The sequence below is a fragment of the Gossypium hirsutum genome, chromosome A12, assembly GCF_007990345.1.
Source record: "Gossypium hirsutum isolate 1008001.06 chromosome A12, Gossypium_hirsutum_v2.1, whole genome shotgun sequence".
NCBI classification, from domain to species: domain Eukaryota; kingdom Viridiplantae; phylum Streptophyta; class Magnoliopsida; order Malvales; family Malvaceae; genus Gossypium; species Gossypium hirsutum.
Genome location: NC_053435.1, coordinates 5,050,506 through 5,071,562, shown reverse-complemented (window position 1 = coordinate 5,071,562; position 21,057 = coordinate 5,050,506). Strand labels below are relative to the sequence as shown.

General features: G+C 35.5%; 3 protein-coding genes and 1 long non-coding RNA gene across 4 annotated transcripts; 3 read left to right on the top strand and 1 right to left on the bottom strand.

Moving 5' to 3' along the window:
* Positions 1–2,806: 2,806 nt before the first annotated feature.
* Positions 2,807–7,985, top strand: LOC107931976 (sterol 3-beta-glucosyltransferase UGT80B1). The gene is made up of 15 exons (XM_016863919.2): positions 2,807–2,962; positions 3,082–3,153; positions 3,275–3,368; positions 3,442–3,584; positions 3,780–3,850; positions 4,229–4,310; positions 4,466–4,567; positions 4,653–4,708; positions 5,113–5,147; positions 5,362–5,575; positions 5,865–6,080; positions 6,337–6,396; positions 6,511–6,550; positions 6,850–7,071; positions 7,590–7,985. Exons 1-15 carry the CDS (start codon positions 2,876–2,878, stop codon positions 7,644–7,646), a joined length of 1,551 nt encoding a protein of 516 aa, XP_016719408.2. The 5' UTR covers positions 2,807–2,875; the 3' UTR covers positions 7,647–7,985.
* Positions 7,986–8,017: 32 nt separating this feature from the next.
* Positions 8,018–9,481, bottom strand: LOC107932006 (pathogenesis-related thaumatin-like protein 3.5). The gene is made up of 3 exons (XM_016863954.2): positions 9,370–9,481; positions 8,469–9,138; positions 8,018–8,357 (listed from the first exon to the last, which is right to left on the bottom strand). The coding sequence occupies exons 1-3, from the start codon at positions 9,431–9,433 to the stop codon at positions 8,219–8,221; spliced, it is 873 nt and encodes a 290-aa protein (XP_016719443.1). The 5' UTR covers positions 9,434–9,481; the 3' UTR covers positions 8,018–8,218.
* On the top strand, positions 8,893–9,716 carry LOC121210834 (uncharacterized). Its single transcript, XR_005906045.1, has 3 exons — positions 8,893–9,026; positions 9,127–9,193; positions 9,390–9,716. It is a non-coding gene; the product is annotated as an uncharacterized lncRNA (long non-coding RNA).
* A 650-nt stretch (positions 9,717–10,366) lies between these two features.
* On the top strand, positions 10,367–13,332 carry LOC107932016 (50S ribosomal protein L9). The gene is made up of 5 exons (XM_016863963.2): positions 10,367–10,690; positions 10,790–10,924; positions 11,896–12,000; positions 12,535–12,639; positions 12,964–13,332. The coding sequence occupies exons 1-5, from the start codon at positions 10,544–10,546 to the stop codon at positions 13,126–13,128; spliced, it is 657 nt and encodes a 218-aa protein (XP_016719452.2). The 5' UTR covers positions 10,367–10,543; the 3' UTR covers positions 13,129–13,332.
* The last annotated feature ends 7,725 nt before the right edge of the window (positions 13,333–21,057 follow it).

The following is a 21,057-nucleotide window of genomic DNA, read 5'->3' as shown; positions in this document are numbered from 1 at the left end:
ATCGTTTGAACAGCACATGTGATTTCCTCCTCCGTAAATTGTTGAAGTAGAGAATCATTCATATCATCAGTAATTCGTTTTTCCACCAGCCCCAAAACACGCTCATCAGATCCCATTTCAGAAGTCGAGAATAAATCTTCGAAAAAATCTGAAGCTAGTTTTAACATCTCCTCTATTGTATGAGCCCTTGTGCCATTCATCCCTTCTAATTCATTAATTTGACCGTGATTCTGCCGTTGAACAGCCATTTTATGAAAAAAGCTAGTATTTCTATCTTCATTTTTCAGCCAGTTGACTCGAGTTCGTTGCTCCCAAAATAATTCTTCCTAATCAGCCTGAAGATTAAGTCCCACATGTACATCTGTAATTTCAGCAATAACTGAATCAGTTGGCTCTCGATCATAAAGGCAATTTAATTTTTCCTCCAGTTCCAAACGACTTCTCTTTGATTCTCTAGATTTGATTCTACTCTATTTCAAAAGATGTTGTCCAAGACCCTTAAGCTTATCAGGGATACTTCTAGCCGTTTCTCCCCAACTTATTCAATTTCTCCCTTCAAAGAATTATCCAGACACCAACTAGCTTCAAATTGAAAAACAGCTGAAGACGTGTTTTTCTTCTGATTTCTAAAAGTATCCAACAAAATCGGGCAATGGTCTGGGAATGAATGATTTAAGTGTTCAACTTGGTAATTAGGACAAATATTAATCCAATTCAAAGTTGCAACACCCCGGTCCAGCCTCTCCCTTATATTTGTAGAGAAAAATCTTCCTCTCTCCCACGTAAACCACCTTCCATTGTAGCCAAGATCATTGAGTCCACAATCTTCCAATGCCATTCAAAAATCTTGCATCTGACGATCAGCTCGTAGTCGTCGTCCTTTCTTCTCAAAAGAGTCACAATCTCATTAAAATCCCCAGAACAACCTAAGGGATCATTTGATCTTGCCCCAAACGCCTAAGTAATTCCCAAGACTCCTTTCCATTCTTTTCTTCCGGGTTCCTGGCAAAACCCGTTAAACGTCAAGTAGTATCACATTCAACATCTTGAACATCGACATCAATATGAAACGATGAAAAAGACTTGAGGCGAATCAACGAATTCTCCTTCCACCCTAGCGATAAACCGCCTTTTGATCCCACCGCCCCAACATCGATTCCATTCTCAAATCCACATTTCAATCTCATTGATTCCATCTTTTTAGCACTTAATTTTGTTTCCATTAGAAACAAAATTTGGGGATTAACGACTCTTAACTTATTTTTAAGCCTCTTAGCAGTTCGTGATCTCCCCAAACCACGAACGTTCCAGTTAATTATTTTCATCGTATTCGGCTGCTCTGATCACCAGAGTTAGCCGTTACATCAGAATGACTTACATCGCCATTCTTCCCTACAATAAGTGATGAACCCTCCACAATCCTTTGTCGTTTCTTTCCTTCCATATTAATTAAATAATCATTTTCCTCTTCCAGTATTAAATCCAAGGGCCCATTCCCAGAAATATTACCATGAATTGAACCACTGCCCAATTTGCGCCAGCTGTCAAATTCTTTATATAAAATCTGTTGACTAGGATCCAAAGGTATTAAATTTGGATTTGAATACTGTTGCCACGATTCCTTCCTATAATTATTCTCCATATCGTTCGGCCATTTACTACTTTGATTGCTACCTTCCATATTCAATTTGCTCCACTGCGAACCATCAGACTGACGGAGCCACCTATTATCAGCCTTACCGCGCTGCCGTGTCTCTGCACGCAAAGATAAATCCCATCCAAAAATAATGTTCATCGGCTCAATCCGAAGCCTAAGAGGGCAGAAGCTCTCACCATTCCCCAATTTGCCACAAATGAAACAGAAAAGGCTCAATTTCTCATATTGAAAACGAGCATATACTGTCTTGTCTTTCCCAATCTGGATCTTTTTCTTCCTTTTCAATGGAAGAGTAACATCCAATCGAGCACAAATTCGCATAAACCGTTTAAAACCCGAAGCCACTATAGCAGTATCATATTCTAAAAATTTTCCCAAAAAATCACCAAATTGTCTTGCCATATGTTTAGTCATCAGACCTGGGGGCAAATCATGAATTTGGACCCAAAATTCAGTGAGATTTAATAAAATATCTAACGGATTTTCTCCTTGCTGAATTTTTTACAGAATGAGAAGATGGTTACTGAAAAACCAATGAGTACCCGAGATCACTATTTGCATATTAATCTCATGGAAAAACTGAAAAAGATACCTCTTATCATCTAGATTTGATATACATATCCCTCCAATTAGATGCCATAAATCGGCCATAGTGTTGCGTAGAGAAGGGAAGTGGACAACACTATCAGTGAGACAATGTGCCACTAAACAAATCCGATAGTCCTGATCTCCTACCGTCGCTTCCTCCTGGAACGCCTCCTCTTTCTCATCACGAAGTCTCAAATTGGCTAGATCATCCTCCATATCAAGACCACACTCAAGAAGAACAGAAAAACGCCGTAAGGATACAATGAAAAAGAGAAAGAATAAAGAAAAAAAACAACTTTTCCTATTCAAATAGCATGTCAAACGACAGAGTGAAACTCGTGTGAAAGAACAGACTTAGAAAAGACTTTTGATGCTTATAATATATATTTATATGATATCAAGGGAAATTATTTAATTTTTTGGGGCCATCAGATTAAATTTACCTTTTTGGGGGCCTTATATATAAAGAGAAAATTTTAAAATTTTTGGGGCCATAAATTAAATTGTCGAAAATTTTGGGGCCAAGGACGCCTGGCTCATTCTTTGTAACTTCTGCCACTGTTAGTCCCACACATTCTTCTGGGCTTCCCAAATTCAGTTTTGAGTTGGGAAAAATTATCTTCAACGGCAATGGAGGGAGAGAAGGAAAAGGGGAGGAAGAAAAGAATCGCTGTTTTCATGGCTTTCGGCACCAAAGGCGACGTCTATGCTATTGCTGTAATTTAATAGAAAAATGCAACTTTTTGGAGCTCTTTTGATTTTTTTTCCCTCAAAATTGTTCCATTTTCCATGGGAAAGCAAACAATTTTGGTTTCAATTTTTATTGGTGATTCCAGGCCATTGCTGCAGCTTTCGCTACGGACCAGAATGGTTACGACGTTGCTTTTATCACTCATTCGGCACATCAGGTGCTCCTTTTTCTCATTCCAAGTCTTAATTACCTATTAATTAAAAGTTGCACTTCTGTTATTTATTTATTTTGGTTGTAAAATTAGCAAAAACAATAACTTTTGATTTACTTTCTTGTAGAATCTAAGTCCACATTTGGCAAAAAAGAAAATAATTTTTGTTCCAATTTCTTCGCCACCTGTTCTTTCAAGTAATGGGACTGATGATAAGACAGGTTTAGTTCGATTGCTTCCTTTTCGTTTCCATGTTATATCTTTTTCTGTGAATTCATGTTATTATTTTGTCAGGTTCACCGGGATTAGAATTTTCAGAGCAGAAAAAGATTATTGCAAAAGAACAAAGAAAAGAGTGCTGTTTGGCAGTTGAAAGGCTATTCGGTAATGATCCATGCGTGGAGGGTGATTTTATTGGGATAAATTTCTTTGCTTTGGTACTTCTTTTGGACGAAAAAGAAAAAAAATTTAAGTTAAACTCGTTTTGCTTGATAAGTTAATAGTTACTGTCACTGATTTATAAAGTGAACAATTCAAATTTATTATTTAGATGTGGTTGGTTTATTGAAACTTAAGACTGTAGGGGTGATGATTCAATTTCTTTTTAAGATTGCATTCTTGTGATTGTCCAGGAAGGCTGGAGCCTTGCAGAACTTTTCCATGTCCGTTGTATTGTTCTTGCTCCTTATGTTGTTCCTTATAGGTAAAGTTATTGCTCCTTATGTTGTTCCTTATAGGTAAACAAATGAATTTTATCTTACATCTTAATAAATGAGTTCTATATGTCATCAGTTCTCTTTTTCTGGAGAAAAAGGCCAACTATATTTTCCCAGGAAACGGAATTCACTAGTTGGGGTTAGTCCAATGAATTTATCAAAAGAACAAGGGAAATCCTGAATGATTGTCAATGTCTCAAATTCAAGTTAATTATATCTGTTTTTTTTTTTCAACAACTTGGCGTGTAAAGCTCTTAGTAGAGAAGTTAAATGTTATGATTTTCTCCAATTGGCTTATTGGCTGGCCTGGATATGTATCTATCTGCAACTAATATAATCTGTTCTGTTTACAATTTTTTGTATAGTGCACCTTCATTCTTTGAGCATTACTTCAGTAAAGAACTTCCTCTTTTGTACAAATATCTCCAGGACGCTCCCGCTGATAAGGTAGTTGAATCTTATAAGTTAAATGCTTCAGACAGTTCAACTGATATTACTTTTGCACTCTGATATGATAATTGTTTTTATTTGTTGTCGTTTTGTATGAGTATGTTTGAACCTTTCATGTCGCATATTAACTCCTTATTCTTGTATGAACACAGGTTTGCTGGAAAGATGTAATTCATTGGATGTGGCCACTTTTTAGTGATAATTGGGAATCTTGGAGAAGTGAGGATTTGAATCTGAGTCCTTATCCTTTTACAGTTAGTACTTCTCTTTTGGAGCTCAATCACTTATTATGCAGTTCATAACTACCTAATTTATGACAGTGTTTGATACTCTAAGCAGGACCCGGTAACAGGTCTTCCTACTTGGCACGATAGACCACCATCTCCCCTACTATTGTAAGTCATGCCGTTTCACATAGAAAGTCTAGAAATGAAATGACTTAATGTATGATTGACCAATCAATTGCAATAGTGTATCCCTCTTATTATCCAATGAGTTGTTGTTAATGGGTTGCAGCACTTTATAGTGTTTCATTATAAAGTTAGATGGAGAGTACTTCTGAAAATTCTTTGAATTTATGGAATAAGTTCTTTTAGAGAACACTCGTGTCTGTGTTGCTATGAGAAGTTGACATGATATTAGAGGCTTTTTTGTGATTTAATTGAATATTTGAAGCAAGTATGAGACAGGCATGCAATCCATTCATCAATTATTTTTGGAGGAATTATGTCTTTGGAGAAAGGTATTAAGATGAATACATGCCATCCATCTCTGATTATCAAATACTTCTGTGTAACAGGTATGGGTTTAGCAAAGAACTTGTTGAGTGCCCTGGTAACTCCTAAGTTTCTGCACTTCTTGTTTCAGACTCCTTTTGTGGAACATTTGGCAGTGTTTCATATTTTTTGAATTTTGTTGGAGTGCCTTTTGTGATAAGGTTTTCTGGTAACTGATTGATTCTGCAAACCTCTGTAAAAATTCACCTATTTTTCTGTTTCATTCCTTCTTCCTCATATTTGGATTGCTTATGATATCAATGTGTTAACAGATTATTGGCCATCAAATACTCGGGTTTGTGGTTTTTGGTTCCTCCCTATTGAGTGGCAGTTTTCCTGTCAGGAATGTGGACAAATTTCAACACTGCTTTTCACAGGGCATCTAAACTCAGATGACATGTGTCCAGCTCATGCTGAGTTACAGTATTTTCTAAAGACTCCTTTGTCTAGGCCACCTATTTTCGTAGGGCTAAGTTCTATTGGAAGGTAGGTTCTAAAGCTTTGTCTGATACCTTAGATGTCTGCAGGAAGTGCCTTTTATCTCCTTAAACTATTGTGTTATCCCTGTATATTGGTGTTTGTGTAACCTTTCTTTTTGTACTTTTAAATAATGACAAAACCCAGTTTGATACACAATACGAAGGAACTATAAGGTGAAATGGATCCTATCATGCATCCATGTGGGTTATCTATTTTATGATTCCTTGATGGATAATAGCTTTAGAGTGTCCTTTCTGTTTCTTTCCTGAACTAAGTGTTCTTTTTCTGTTTGCAGTATGGGGCTTATGAGGAATCCTCGAGCATTTCTTCAGGTCGTCCGAACTGTTCTAGAGGTTACATGTCACAGATTTATCCTTTTTACAGCTGGCTATGAACCATTAGATGCAGCAGTCCAGGAAATTGCCCATGAAGCATCTTCTATTTCGAAGCAAAGATGGTCGGTTCAAAAGGGGTTATCTCTTTTTGATAATCGGCTGTTTTGCTTTTCAGGGTGAGTGTTTCTAGTTTTATCTGGATGCCAGAAAAAAGATGAAGATTTTACATGAAGATTTGATGATTTAGAAAGTAACAATTGTACAATTCAGAATTTCTTACAGAGCTCAATGATACAGATCTGAAGTGTTTCTAGAAAGATGTGGATAATAAGCTTTTTGGATTTTTTAAAACCTAACACATCCCTTAACTGTCTTCTACAAACCTAACCTTTTTTATTGAAATTTGCTTGTCTTGTTATCATGTAACATTAGTATGATACCATATAATTGGCTGTTCCCGAGATGTGTAACTGCAATTCATCATGGAGGGAGGTGAGAATTTTTCCCTCGTATTTATTTTCTTTATGACTTCTTATTTCAGTTAAATGCATAGAAAAAATTACTTCTGATTTATTAATTGCTTTATTTTCTTCAATGGAAAACCAGTGGATCCACTGCTGCAGCTCTATATGCCGGTATCCCTCAGGTCAATTGCATGTTAAACCCTTTCAACCATACTCATTGTTTCATATCCCCATTATTGTTTGAGCAGATTTTTTGTTTAGCATTTGGTAGGTTGATACTTGTGATGGACATTTAGCAAAAGGTAATGAGCATCTTATATGAAATGCAACAGCTGTTTTGGTTATCTGAATATAAGGTCATTGGAGTCTACATGCATTCCTTTTATAATTGTAGTTTATATTTGTATTTGTGTATGGTTATGGTGTCATCCTATTCTTTCCCTACTGCTCTTTCTCAAATATAACTATCATTGCATTGCAGATTATATGTCCGTTTGTACTGGATCAATTCTACTGGGCAGAAAAAATGTTTTGGCTTGGAGTTGCTCCAGAACCATTGAGAAGAAACCATCTTGTTCCAGAAAATATTAGTGAAACAAGTATCAGGGCCGCAGCAAATGTACTATCACAAGCAATACATGATGCATTATCTCCTGGAATCAAAAAACGTGCATTAGAAATCGGTAAAAGGATTTCTCCTGAGGTAATGGCTGCTGATTGTGATACATTTTTCCTGTCCATTCATTTAATCAAAGCTAAGAAATATTAGATCAGTAATAACTATGTAGATATGGTAAAAAGTTATTAGCCTAATCTCGATAAATGGATGCCAACACATTTACTTCAGTGATGTCTCACACTTTTGCGATCAATCCTCTATGTAATCTCCCGTTATTGATGATCCTTATCTTTATCATTGATGCATTGTGCATTTACTTGGCGTACTGCATAAAATACTAGCCTGGATATGGCAATAGAAATGATAGATTGGTGGCAGATAATGTTAAGGATTGGTGTTTGGATGGCAGATCAGCATTTCAAAGAACTTTGGAGTTTGTATGATACATTTTGTTTGAGACATGTGCCCGAATCCCAATTTCCCATCCATATCCAACCAACCCCATTGTGGGGGCTAATTTTCTGCCAATTTACTCGCTCTCTTTTTCAATTTTTGGTTCCTGTTAGGATACTGAGATTATCTGAAATTTATTCCATGTTCAGGATGGAGTTTCAGAAGCTGTGAAGATCCTAAGGGAAGAGATTGGCCCTGCACTTTAAGATGAACTGTGAATGGATAGTTTGTTGTTGTATGGTACATTTTTTTTTTTACTCTAGACTTGTTAACTGTAAGTTTTTCCTTCCTACTCTTTTTACTATAGAAAGAACTTGTTGAATCATTTAACTCTAGACAAGTTGCCTCAGTGTACCAATTTTAAGGATGAAGTATGAAAAGGTTATCGAGTATTGGGTAACATTTGAATATTTCTGGTTAGTTGATTGGGCATTGAGGCTGGTCTCCTGTTCTCTCCCATTACTTGAAGTTTGAAGGGATGGGTGAATTACATTGTATTAAATTTACTCATTTCTAAATTCAAATATGAAAATCTCTAAATCGCCTATCCTGTACCATGAAAATCTAGTTATCAATCTAAGTGAAATATTAGCATGGATTGCCCTGGGGATAACATGATTGTTGGTATCAATGAGAAAATACAGAGAAAACCCCATCTTTTCTGTTCTCTTACCTTCTCTTCCAAGGTGTTCATCTGTCCAAAAGAATCTGGAAAAAAAAGGGGGATAACATCCCTTCAAATTTCAGAATGATAAAAACTGCAGCTGAACAGAGTTTACTAAAGCAAAAATTGTAAAAGGGAAGCCAATGGTATTGCCAACATCCAACTCCTCCAACTTTGAGAGATTGCTTTGAAGCCCTCTGATGTACTGTAGCAAACAAACTTCTGATCTTGGTAGGTGCATATTGTATTGTTCCTGGAGTCATTAGCAATTCATTACTTCATTGATCAAATAAACCATGGCAAATACCCTTTTCAAAATACTATTAGATTTATATGTTTGTTTTTTGAATTTTGTCAAGCTTACCTTGATGCACAAAAGGCTACCAAATAATCTGATGCAGAGCAAGTTATAATACTAACGCGGTCATCGTAGGCATAGCTTGATGCTGCAGGGCATACTTGTTTGAAACTCTTGGAATAATTTGTAGGCAAACATGTGACAGGATCTTTATACGCCCCACGGCAACAGTACTCATCAGTGTTGAAGGCATCGCAAGCACTGCGGCAGCCGACAACTTTCCCATTGTTCTTAACTTCAAGATCTGATGAGCAGTTTTGCCTCAAGTCTCCATCACAACCAGCAATGCTGCAATTTCCCTTACCACCACCAGGCTTGACCACAATAGGTAAGTTAAAACCATCTACAAGGCTAACATCATAGTAATCGATATCACCACCTAGGGTGAATTCGGCTATGGAAACAGGCAGGCTGCCAGCGCTTGTACAATTTATTGAAGTGCCACAACTTCCTGTTTGGCATGTGCCATTGCCATTTTTATCAAAACTGCAACCGGTCCGACCCCATATGCGGCCACTCCACCCATTCGGGGCATTATAGAAGGCAGTCTGACCTGATTCCAAGGTAAAGCCTTCACCATGGAAGTTGCCTCCATCGGTGATTATTGCAGGCCATATTGTTTCTTTGCACTGATTCACTAGTGTAAAATTTTTTGCATTTGCAGGCTTTGTTACACCTGCCCAAATATAAATATAAGTGAACTTATATGTACTTTTCCCGGAACTAGAAAGGTAGGTTTTTGAGATAGAAAAAAATGTTGCAAATACTGAAATTAAAACCCGAAATCTATTAAATATGATATCTTAAAGATGAAATAAATACCCTGAAAACCGTAACTTGGAATGAAAAGGACCAAATTCTAGAAATTTAATTACTTGGGTGATTATGTAATGTAATTGAAATATACCTGATGCAAGGATAATGCAGAAGCAGAAAAATAGAAAAGTGGAAGAACTGTGAGGCAATGCCATCCTAGAGGAGAGACCTGAAGACAGCCATGGAAGACAGAGGTTCCCTTGTTTTTAAATGATCATAACTTGGAGAATACGTGTAGGAGTTGGTGAATCTACAAGCACTGTTCAACAAAGCTCAAAAAGATTTCCTTTGCTTACTTCCCTAACCAATTGATTTTATACCTTGCCTCTATCTCATTACATTGTACTTAGAAATTTTTATGTTATTTTCCCACTTTTTATCTGCCATTATTCTTCTTTCTCTTTCATAAAATAATAATCCAGCTTTTCAATGAAGGTATTTCAATCATAGCCAATCTCCAACTCTGATTATAAATAGAGTTTGCAAATATATAGTAGTATGTTTTAAAAAATGACTGCGTAAACCAACCTGATTACAACCCCATGTTTATGTTGCGATTTCATGCATTCATTTGTTTGTTTCACTACGCTGAGATTGAGAAGCAAGATTTGCTCCAAACATGGCTTGGTGACTTGGACAGTAATGTAATGGAAAATTCTTCAAAAGTTATGTATGATTTATGCCTCTAGATGGCCTTGGAATTTTTTTTCTTTTTCCATTTTGAGATCTCTAACATGCATCCATTAGGAAAACTCGTTATTTCTAACTTCAATAACAAATCAAATTACACTATGTTTGGTTGGGTGTATTGGATTAGCCAATACACCCCTAATCCGTGGGCCCCACTTAAGCCCCTCTTAAGCAGGTGTTTGGTTCAATGTATTGCCTAATACACCCCTAATACGTTACGCCCCTAATCCCCGGAATTCTCTGTTTTCTAATCCCTGGCTTCTCCTCAGTTTACATCCGTTTTATTTTTCACGCCCTAATTTGCCCTCTGTTTCCTGGGTCTGTCTCTTTTTATCTCCTTCATTGCTTGCTTCGCCTTCGGCCAGTAGCCCCAATTTCTTGTCGAGCATGCCATAGAGAAAGGCAAGAAGAGGCTTTTAGCTTTTTCAGTCCACTCGAAAAACCCTAAACCCATCTGAGTTTCCCACCTCGCCGTGCGATCCATTTTCCCGCTCGCCGAGTTTCCCACTCGCCGTTAGCCGGCGATCCATTTTCCCGCCCCTCCGCCAAATCAGGTACTTGAAGTTAGGAAATTAATGGCTTATATCCAGTATGGAAGACATGCCCTTCGGCAAATTATCAAAGAAACGAATGTCCAGCAAAGCCATGATCGTTTGATGCAACCTCTGTTCTATGCTTGTCAAGGAATTAGATACAGAAAGTTGGATGTGATTCTTACGACGGTGAGTCATTTCGATCCAATAATCTTTTTCTTTTCTCAATTTTTTGTTGTTTCATATTGCAAAATATCATTCACGTTTGCTTTTGCTTCCATTTTTTAGAGCATTGGGAAACTTGGCAAAGCTGGTGAGACTGTCAAAGTCGCTCCTGGTTATTTTCGCAATCATCTGATGCCGAAATTGCTTGCTGTTCCTAATATTGATAAGTTCGCTTATCTCATTAAGGAGCAGCGTAAGGTCGCTTTCTTCTCTCTTTTAGTTTGTGTTTGATGCTTGAAACATGTGTTCTTGCAATGCTGTTTGTTTATAAAAAGAAGTTTTTCAGTTGATATTAATCATAATCGTATTGTTAATTTACAAACAAATATGCATCAATTTGTTTTCCCTTAAACACACACATCTGTATGCATTACCTAAGTCTCTCATGAACCTTTTGTCATGACACGTTCAAGGAAAAACAAGCTTGACATAAAGGTAGAACGTTTTCAGTTTGTTGCTCGGATTATGGGGTAAGCTATGTTGGCTGGACTTGGGAGTGGATTTGGATATGTGAATGTGACCGATATGAGTATATGTTGCTTTTAAGGTTTTTTTCTTGTATTTGGAGGAGTATATCTCTATACTATGTCTGTATATGTATCAGACAAAAATATATTACGGAAATGAATAGTCCATCTAACATAGGGGGTGAGTGCTAGATACAATTAAGTGTTCGACACAAGTATACTTGTTTTTTCTAAGTTTTTCTGTATATTTAGAAGATCATACACATATTTATATCCGAATGTTTCTGACACAGGTTTTTTAGGAAAATGAAGAGTCTGAGTAACAGTGTTTTCATATTGCTGTTGGTTTTTGGTTAGATTTTGCTTGTTATGATATAAGTAATGCCTTTTCTTAGACATGTATTATCTGCTATTTCAGCCTTAAGGAGGAAACATGTCTCCAACTGCAAGTATATTAAATCTTGCGTTCTCTCTCACTCTCTCACTCTTATTGAGGATTCATATGTTGCGTATGGATATTAGATATTGATGAAGTAAAAATCCATTCCTTATTTCAGATGCACATTCTGCTTATGTAGTTTTGTCAAATTAAGTTACTGTTTTGAAAGTCTTTATTTGGTGGAGTCACTTCTGATATGTGGGATATTGTGCTTTTCATTTTCAGTTAAATGATAACTTACCAGTGGTATACTTCCTCATCAGATTTATCAACCGAAGGAAGAAGAGGTTCAAGTAGTTACAAAGAATGTGGAAGATAAGAGCAAAGTATATGAAAAGGCTGTATATCGTCTACTTAATGGCCGGCTGGTTAGTTCCCATCTATGAAGCCCTTAATTTCGTAAATGTTTTTTTCTGGTTTAAATGTCTGATACTTTATCTGCCTTCCTCCCAACACATGGAAATACACAAAAAACAGCCTCTCAACAATGTTTGTATGTGTGTGTTTTTAAAGGGTTTGGGGAAACAAGGTCAAGGTGTGTGGGACTGAAACATTGGACCTGCCTCTTCTATGGTTAGGCTAACAATAGTGGAACTAGGCATATGTGGGATAACAATGGTGTCAAATTTTAAATTAAGACTTGTTTAAATTCTTTTTTGGTACAAGCAAAGCTTACATTACATTCTAAGTGGGAGGAGGATGGGGTTTCACAAGGTTCAAACCCTAGATAGCATGCCAACACTTGAACCCACATACAACAAGTTGCCACTAGACTAGTCATAATTGATTCAACTTGTTAGTGGTGAATCTTTTTCAAAAGTTTGTTGAAGCTTGAAAACAGTAATTGTATTTATGTCAGGCTCTTTGTGGTACAAGTGTGTAACTTGTATTGCATTTTATAGGTATTGAGGAGATCTATCAATGTTGAAAAGTTTCGTGCCCAATCGACCAAAGATGACCCAATTGAATTGCGCTCACCTGTGACAAAAGATGAAATTGTTGCTGAGGTATGGCCATGATATTTATTGATAGTAATAGTTTCTCTCACGTCACTACATTAGACAATCTCCTTGTGTTATATGCTATGTTATTCGGACTCTTATTTTTCTGAAGTATTTATGTTCGACGCGTATTTAGATATGTACATGGTTATATCCTCCAAATATGTGAGTAAACTTGGAGCAAATTGAATAAACCCATGTCAAACACTCGCTTCAAGTCCAAGTGACATAGCTTAATCATAAAACGTTTAAGATGTGGACTTGAAATGTTATGATTTTGTTATTTCCATTTACGCACTCGATTAATCTCCTCCTTTTATTCCATTTCAGGTTGGAAGGCAGCTTTGCGTTCAAATTGATCCTGAAAATCTGCACCTTCCAACACCTTTGGAAACATTTGGACTGTTTGATGTGCAATTGCGGATGCCAAAATCCATACCGCTCCCAGAAGGAAGGTATAATTGGACGCTTAAAGTTAAAATCCAAGGTAAATAAACGGACAAGAGGAAATAGGAGGTTGACTGAAAAGAGCTTTCAAGCTTGAGGAACCGTCTTCTTTTCGAATTAGCTTGAGAATGGAATGATAGGAATCAAATGTTGGATGATTATTGACCTTTGTTGTCTGATTATGCTATTTACCATCTGTTCCAACTCTTTGTTTTACCAAAAAAGAGTAATAATTTCAAATTTTTAACTAAATCACAATACCGAACTAAACGTGCGCGCGAGACGAATATTTAACGTCTCCAAATTCATCAAAATAACAACTTTTATATCTGCACTTTTTAAGTAGACATCCTTAAAAAGATTAATTGTTAGAATCAATTTTTGGGTAAAATCATTTTGAATTCAAGCTGAGTTTATTTGAATCACGGCTATTGTTATCGGGATTTATTCGATTCAACAAATTTACGCGTATAAAACTTCTACGTTCACTCTGCACCACTTGCATCTTATTATTATTTAGTACACTTACAGTCCAATTTCACAAACAAAGCTATATCGATTTTTTTTTATTTTAAAAAAAACATATGAATTAAGAAAACTTAATGATTTATTAACCCCAATATGAAATTAAAAAACTTCATTATTAACACACCAAATAAATAGTCATGCATAAAACTTTATGTTACATCTGTATCTAAACTTGTATAATTATATAATGTGAAAATTTATTATAAATTATAAATTATAAATTATATATTTTAATTAAAATATATTTAATAATAATTATGTTAAAATATGATTAAATTATTTATTACTGATAATAATAATCTTATTAAAATTTAAATAACAATAACAATAATCATTTACCAAAACAATTTTATGCTAAGGGTATTCTAGTCATTTTAGTTTTTTCCATTATGCTATTACACCTCTATTCCATTCAACCAAACACAAGATTACTATTACGCCTCTATTCCATTACATTCAACCAAACAGTGGATTAGCTATTACACCTCTAATCCAATACACCTCTAATCCCAATACACCTCTAATCCAATACAGCGAACCAAACGCACCCTTAGTGTTCTCTAGACAGTGATCCCTTATTCCTATTTCTCAGAGAAAGCAAACTCTATTTCTCTAAAGCAAAAGGCAGAATCTGATCGTTTTGAGTGCACAGAAAACTATTCCAAGATTCCTTTAAATCGAATTTTTGTACCCAAAAGTTGATGATGATGATAATAAGATTGAACAATGATATGATTTTTACTAAAAATGTCCATTTAGTCCAAAGATAAAGAGCCATAGGGAATGCTTTTCAAGTATTTTGCATGCATATATAGGCGTAGTCAATAGAGTTCATGGGTGTTCTCAGTTATTCCCATATATACTATTAATATTATATATAAGTTTGCGTCTAGTCTAGATATGTTCATAGGTTGGGCTATTCACCCAAGTCTGAAGGTTTACTCAAAATTTGGAGGGGTTAAACAAAAATATTAGGCTCAAGAAATGGATCTAAACAACAAAAATTAGATTTATTTAAAATATGAGCTGAGCTTGGATTTAAACATTTAAAGCCTGAGCTTTGCCCAACTTGGCCCTTTTTCTAAGTTTATAATCTTTTGTATTATGTTATTTCTGTTTAATACGTAATTTATAACACATAAAAATTAAATCTATAGTAATATTATTATAATGTAAACATTAAAAAATGTTAAGATCACTATATATAAAATTTCAATAAATAAAAAAACAAAAAATTATTAAATTGAAATAATATAAATATAATTTTTAAATTTAAAAAAAAATGGGTAGGCCTAAAATGGACTTGGGTTAGCCATTTAAAAATATGAGTGAGCTTGTGTAAAATTTTAGGCTCATATTCCGAACTAAATTGAGTTTGGACAAATATCAAGTGTACTAATATTATACTTAGATTTGTCTCAATCCAGTCCATGAACACCTCTAATCTAGTCCAACTTAAAATATGAACCCTTAATTTTATCTAAATCTATTTATGTTTGTAAAAAACTATCTCAAGCTTGTTTAGGTCTGTCTATATAATTTTATTTAAATTTTAAAAACAAATTATCTTTATTCAATACTCAGTTATTTTGTGAAATCCTAGAAGTTTTTCTCTTTTTTTCTCCAAGTCTTTTGGTACTTCTCTTTTGTGTTGCCCAACGATGTGCCAACCTGGGCTAGCTACATCCCACATTTTTCTTCCACCATCAACCCTCTTTTTCTTTTTTCTCCTTATTCATTTCATGTGGCTTCTCCTTTTTCAGTTTGTAGTTTTTTTTTACCCTCCCACCGACCCTTTTCTCCTAATTCACTCCACGTGCCTTCTCTCTTTTTTCTACAGATCTATTTTGTGGGTATTGTACAGGCCCAAATTTGTCCAGTCCGTCAAAAAACCCAAACACATAAATAAATAAAAAGTCCCCAAATTTTAAAATTCCAAATTACAATTAAAACCCACACCAGCACAAATTATCAAAGCCCAAAACAAATCAACCTTAGCCCACAATTAAACACTTTCAGCAAAAAAACCCTAGCCACATGCCTTCAGCCGCCACTCCTCCCACATGCTACCCTAGGCCACCATGCGAGCCGCTTCGTCGCACACATCTGACGTCTCTGAGAACCACCTGCAACACTCAAACAAAAGAAGCCAAGCAGAAGAACCAAGCAGAAACGACAAAAAAAATGAAAGCAAACAGTTTATGACTCGGTTATAAAAGCCGAAATAAGTCCTTTCTATTATTTTTTACGCACACTAAGAAATCAAAAAGCAAAATAGAAGTTTGAAAAGGTGTTGTTTTGATCTTCTTTGTTCGTATTCTTGCTTCTTTTATTTTATTATTATTATTATTATTTACAAATATTTTAAATAAAAAAAAGGGGTCAAAGAAATCATTTACCTTTAATGTCGTGGTCGGAGTCTCCTTCTCGGGGCAACGGAGTGGCTGAAATGTAACAGCCCGATTTTGGGCCTAGTCGAAAAAGTGGTTTCGGGACCACTATTTCGAGGCTAGAGAAAATTATTTTAGTATTATTTTATGTGTTATAATATAATTTTATAAGTGCATGTAAATTTTGGTAAGTTAATTTTAGCAATTTCTAGTCCAATTTCGAAAAAGGACTAAATCGCGTAAAAGGTAAAAGTTGTGTTTTAATACCTAAAGGTGTTAAATTGCCTTGTATCTTAAATTGGGGGTATTTAAAGTGAAATTAGGCCATTGAAAGTGTGATGGCCGGCCATGGGAGACAAAATTGTTGAAAAGTCAAAATTAGGTGAAATTTGGTCACCAATTTTGACTAGTTTTATTATTAACAAATCAAAAAGAAAAAGCTATCATTTTTCTCTTCTCCTTCACCGAAATATGCAGCAAAAAAGGGCTTTGAAGCTGGAAAATTTCAGCAACATATTTCCCTTGCTTGTAAGTGATTTTAATGTCTTTGCTTGATGATTTTTACATTTTTGGAACCCCTAAAGCATGAGCTTTCATAAGAGGGGACTATTTTGCAAAATGATGAAGAGTCTAGGGTTTTTCCATGAGAGTAAATGTGTTGTTTTCTGTGTTTTTATGGAAGATTATGAGTCCTAATTGTCCAATAAACAACTTTTGTGAAAGAAATAGCATGAAAACACCTTAAAAGGGCTAGATTGCTAAGTTGTAAAATGAGTTGTAAATGTGTGAAATAGTTGAAATTATGAGTTGCTATAGTTATGAAAATGGTTCATCTAGACTCAAGGAGTAAAGAAATGTGATAAAAATTATTTTACGAGCCTAGGGGTAATTTGGTAATTTTGGCAAAATATAGGGGCAAAATTGTAAAAAATTGCCCAAGTGTGTCAATGGACTAATTTGATTAGTACATTGTTTTAATAAGTTGAATGTGATATTTTAGATGATGAAAATCGAGATTTGGACCTAGAACGAAAAGAAATCGATTAAGGGATAATTACGTCTTTTTTTTTCACCTTTGTGGTATCGAGGTAAGTTCATGTGTAAATAATGTAGCATAATTGTTATTTTTAAGTTATTGATGTTAAATATATGATATGCTGATTTTTATCATGAAATATATGCTTTGTGGTTATTTTCGAATAAAATGCAAGTTATGTGTATTATCTGTTAAATATAAAGTGCTACCAAGTATTGGTTTCGGTATTTTACGGAAGATGGCAAGGATATGTGTTCGAGGAAAATCCTGTTTGAACCTTAGGAATAGATTAGGATGCAAGCGACATGTCACTAGGATGATTGAGCATCCGAACTCGTTGAGTTGAATCCGAGTTCACTTATGGATGCGAATGTTCGAACTCGTTGAGTTGAGTCTGAGTTCGTGAGATGTAACTAGGCATCCGAGCTCGTTGAGTTGAGTCTGAGTTCACTTATGGATGCGAACGCCCGAGCTCGTTGAGTTGAGTCCGAGTTCACTTATGGGCGGGTTACATGGTAGCTTGGCTACATATGTGGCACTTATGTGCAAACTTTCCATATATCCGAATTATATTCCGATGTGTTCAACGGGTAAAATTCTACTCAAATGGAGGAATACTCGAGATGAAAGGGACGTATTGGTAAATGTTGTGAAATAGAAAATTTGAACAGGTATGTACTTAACCCTCAGATTGAAAACTCGACATAACAACAATATGGTAAGATGGTAAATGAAAATGTGATATGAATGTCTTGGTGATGATTATACAAACGATGTTGTTTTAATTTTGTGAACAATGATCATGAATGAGTAATTTAGCCTTGACAGATTTGAGTTACTGCAGTAGTGTAACTTTGAAAATACACTAAAAATAGTGGAAAATGAGTTAGAGGCAGAATAAAATATGGGATTAAAGCTTAATGAGTCTATTTTCACATGAAAGAAACAGGGGAAGAAAAAGAATTCTAGATTATGTGATATTTGAATTCTTGTGAAATAGGGTCTGAATGAATTCGAGATCCCCTATTCTGATTTTAGAAATTCACCAAATATTGTAAAAAAATTATTAAGAGTCATACCTTACATGCATGGATTCCTTATTGAGTCTATCTTTAGGAGAAATAAACGGCATGGTCGTTGGAATTTTTTACAGGGAGAAATTCGGTTTGTAGTGCACAGGGGTCAGAGTGGTCATACCCTAAAACAGGGGAGACTTTAACTAATAAACTGTACTAATTGGCCTAACCAAAAATTCTAGAAAAAATTAGTAAGTATACATATGAGTCTAGCTTCAAGAGAAATAGACGAGAACATTATTCGAGTCTTGTACTATGAGATAATCAAAATTTAGTATAGAAGGGTCGGAACTGTCAGATAGTGAATCAGGGGTAACTTTGAGGAATAAACTGTACTATTTGGCTTAACCAAAAATTCTAGAAATTTTATGGAAGAAAGGAAAATAAGTCTAGTTTCAGGGAAAATTAACGGAACTTAATTCAGAGTTTTGTAACTCCAGATATAAATAATTTTGTGACCGTTGCTTAGAAAGACAGCTTGTAGTGAACTTGAGAATATGTTGTAAATAATGATAAAACAAGTTAATGAGTTGCTTATTGTTTTCATATGAACTTACTAAGCGAAAGCTTACCCCCCTCTTCTTTCCCATGTTTTCTAGAGTTTCCAGGTTAGCTCGGGTTGGAGGCCGTCAGAGATATTATCACACTGTCGAGTTAACGCTATCGGCGTAAGTAAACTCAAGTGATTCTAGTCTATGGCATGTATAGGGTTTAATGTGAGTATGTAATATTATGATTTAGCCAAAGGCATTGGCTTGTTATTAAGGTAGTATTAGTCATGTAAATTGGCTTATGTCGGCTAATATCGTTATGGGCCCATATGATTATTCTTATGCATGTATGTTATTATCTCTTGTGATGTGGCTTACAACATGTATCCCTAGAGATTGAATTAAGATTCATTGATGAGCTAATAACTAATGCAGGATTAAGTGATTGGTAAATAGTTAATAATGCTTCATGAATGGTTTGTGGATATGATTATGCATGCTTTGTGATGGACATGAGGTTTGATGACATGTTGATAGCTATAGCATTAATATGGTAAAGATGAAAGAAAAACTTATTGTAATGGTTGCATGTGAAATTACCATGGTCATGTCATGTTAGGAAGGTTTAAGTGCCTAATTTTGCCATGTTGTATGCTATTGTATAAGTATGCGTGCATGTGTTGTGAGTGTGACAAAATGGCTTGGAAAATAGCCTTGTATTTGTCCAGGTTTTGGACATGGGTTCGTGACACGGGCGTGTCCTTAGCATCCGGGCGTGTGTTCTATACCTACACGGGCGTGTGGAGCCTTGATACAAGAGATTTCCTAAGTTTTTCATGAGTTCTCGGTTGGGTCCCGAACCACCCCGAATGCATGTATTGTGCCTCGTAAGCTCGCATAAAGGACAGATTGCATGTGAAAAGAAAAGTTTTTAATTATTTGAGATTTCATGACCCTGTTTAGTACGGAAGTGTTAGTAAAAGTCAGGTAGCACCTCGAACCCCGTCCAGGCGTCGGATGCGGGCAAGGGGTGTTACATTTAGTGGTATCAGAGCATGGTTTAGTCGGTTCTCGGACTAACCTAGCGTAAGAGAGTCTAGCTATACATGCCATAGTATTACTCGGGATAGTGTGATATCTCTCAGCCCTAACAAAACTGTTGATTAAGACATGAATGAGTTCCAACCGAGCAAATCTTGATAGAGATACGAGTAAAGTTGAGATTATTGAATCATGCTTATGATATGCTGAAAATTGGGAAAGGTATGGAAAGAAATCCATATTTTTTTCATATGAACTAGTATTCATTATGTGATACTCTTGAGATAAAGAATGTGAAAAATGCTTTTATGCATGTTAGTATTCATACGATGTTAAATGTCCAACTTGATTTGGCCAAGTGTTTAGGAAAAGAAAGAAATTTGCTTGAAGTGACAGAATATATGTATGAATACTTTTATTGCATGATTAGTAATCAGTATATACATGAGGTTGACATTTATGTCTAGATTAATGAAGTCAAGATGCTGAAATGTTATGCCTTATAATCTTACTTACAGAATCATAAATGTCACAATAGCATGAAAGTTGTAATGAAAGATCAAATTGGGTGGAACGCAGGGAATGAGTACGATCGCTTACTAATGAATTGACGAAAAAGACTATGGTTGGACCATGATAATACATGAGATTTGTGTGCCAGTGTAAGACCATGTATGAGACATGGCATCGGCATTGAGACGAGGGCTAGTGTAAGACATGTCTGGGACATGCATCAGCCACAGTATGAGAGCCAGTGTAAGACATGTCTGGGACATGCATCGGCCTCGAGATGTTAGCCAGTGTCAGACATGTCTGGGACATGCGTCGGCTACGAGATGTGCTAGTGTAAGACATGTCTAGGACATGCGTCAGCACGGTTACATGTGTCAGTGTAAGACCTGTCTGGGACACAGCATTGACACAGATGGATGAGAGCTAGTACAAGACCATAGTTGAACTATGGCATCAAGTAAACGATGTACTCAAAACCATAAGACGTTCTCCAATTTGATAAATATTGGCAAGTGATTAAGACTAAATATGGGAATTTGATAAAACATTAAGGGTAATTTGAGAAAAAGAAATGAAAGTTTGAGTTATGATAAATTCACTTATGTTTAGCTAATATTCGCATGAAATAAAGTTGCATGTATTATTGAGATATGTGAAAATGTGTTTATAACAAGTTGGAAATTTGAAATGTTTGAATCAATATGCGTAAAGCTATGTTGTTTTTGAATATGTATTTGCTTGAGAGTCAAAAGTTTAGAGGCTTTACAATCTTTGCCCCTTACCAGAATAGAGTTATACGATGAGATTCTCGAGAGATATGTTGCATAAGCTTGCAAAAGTGAAACTGAAGACTACAAAAATGGAATAGTATGAGATTAGCGAAGACAGAATTAGTTAGAGGA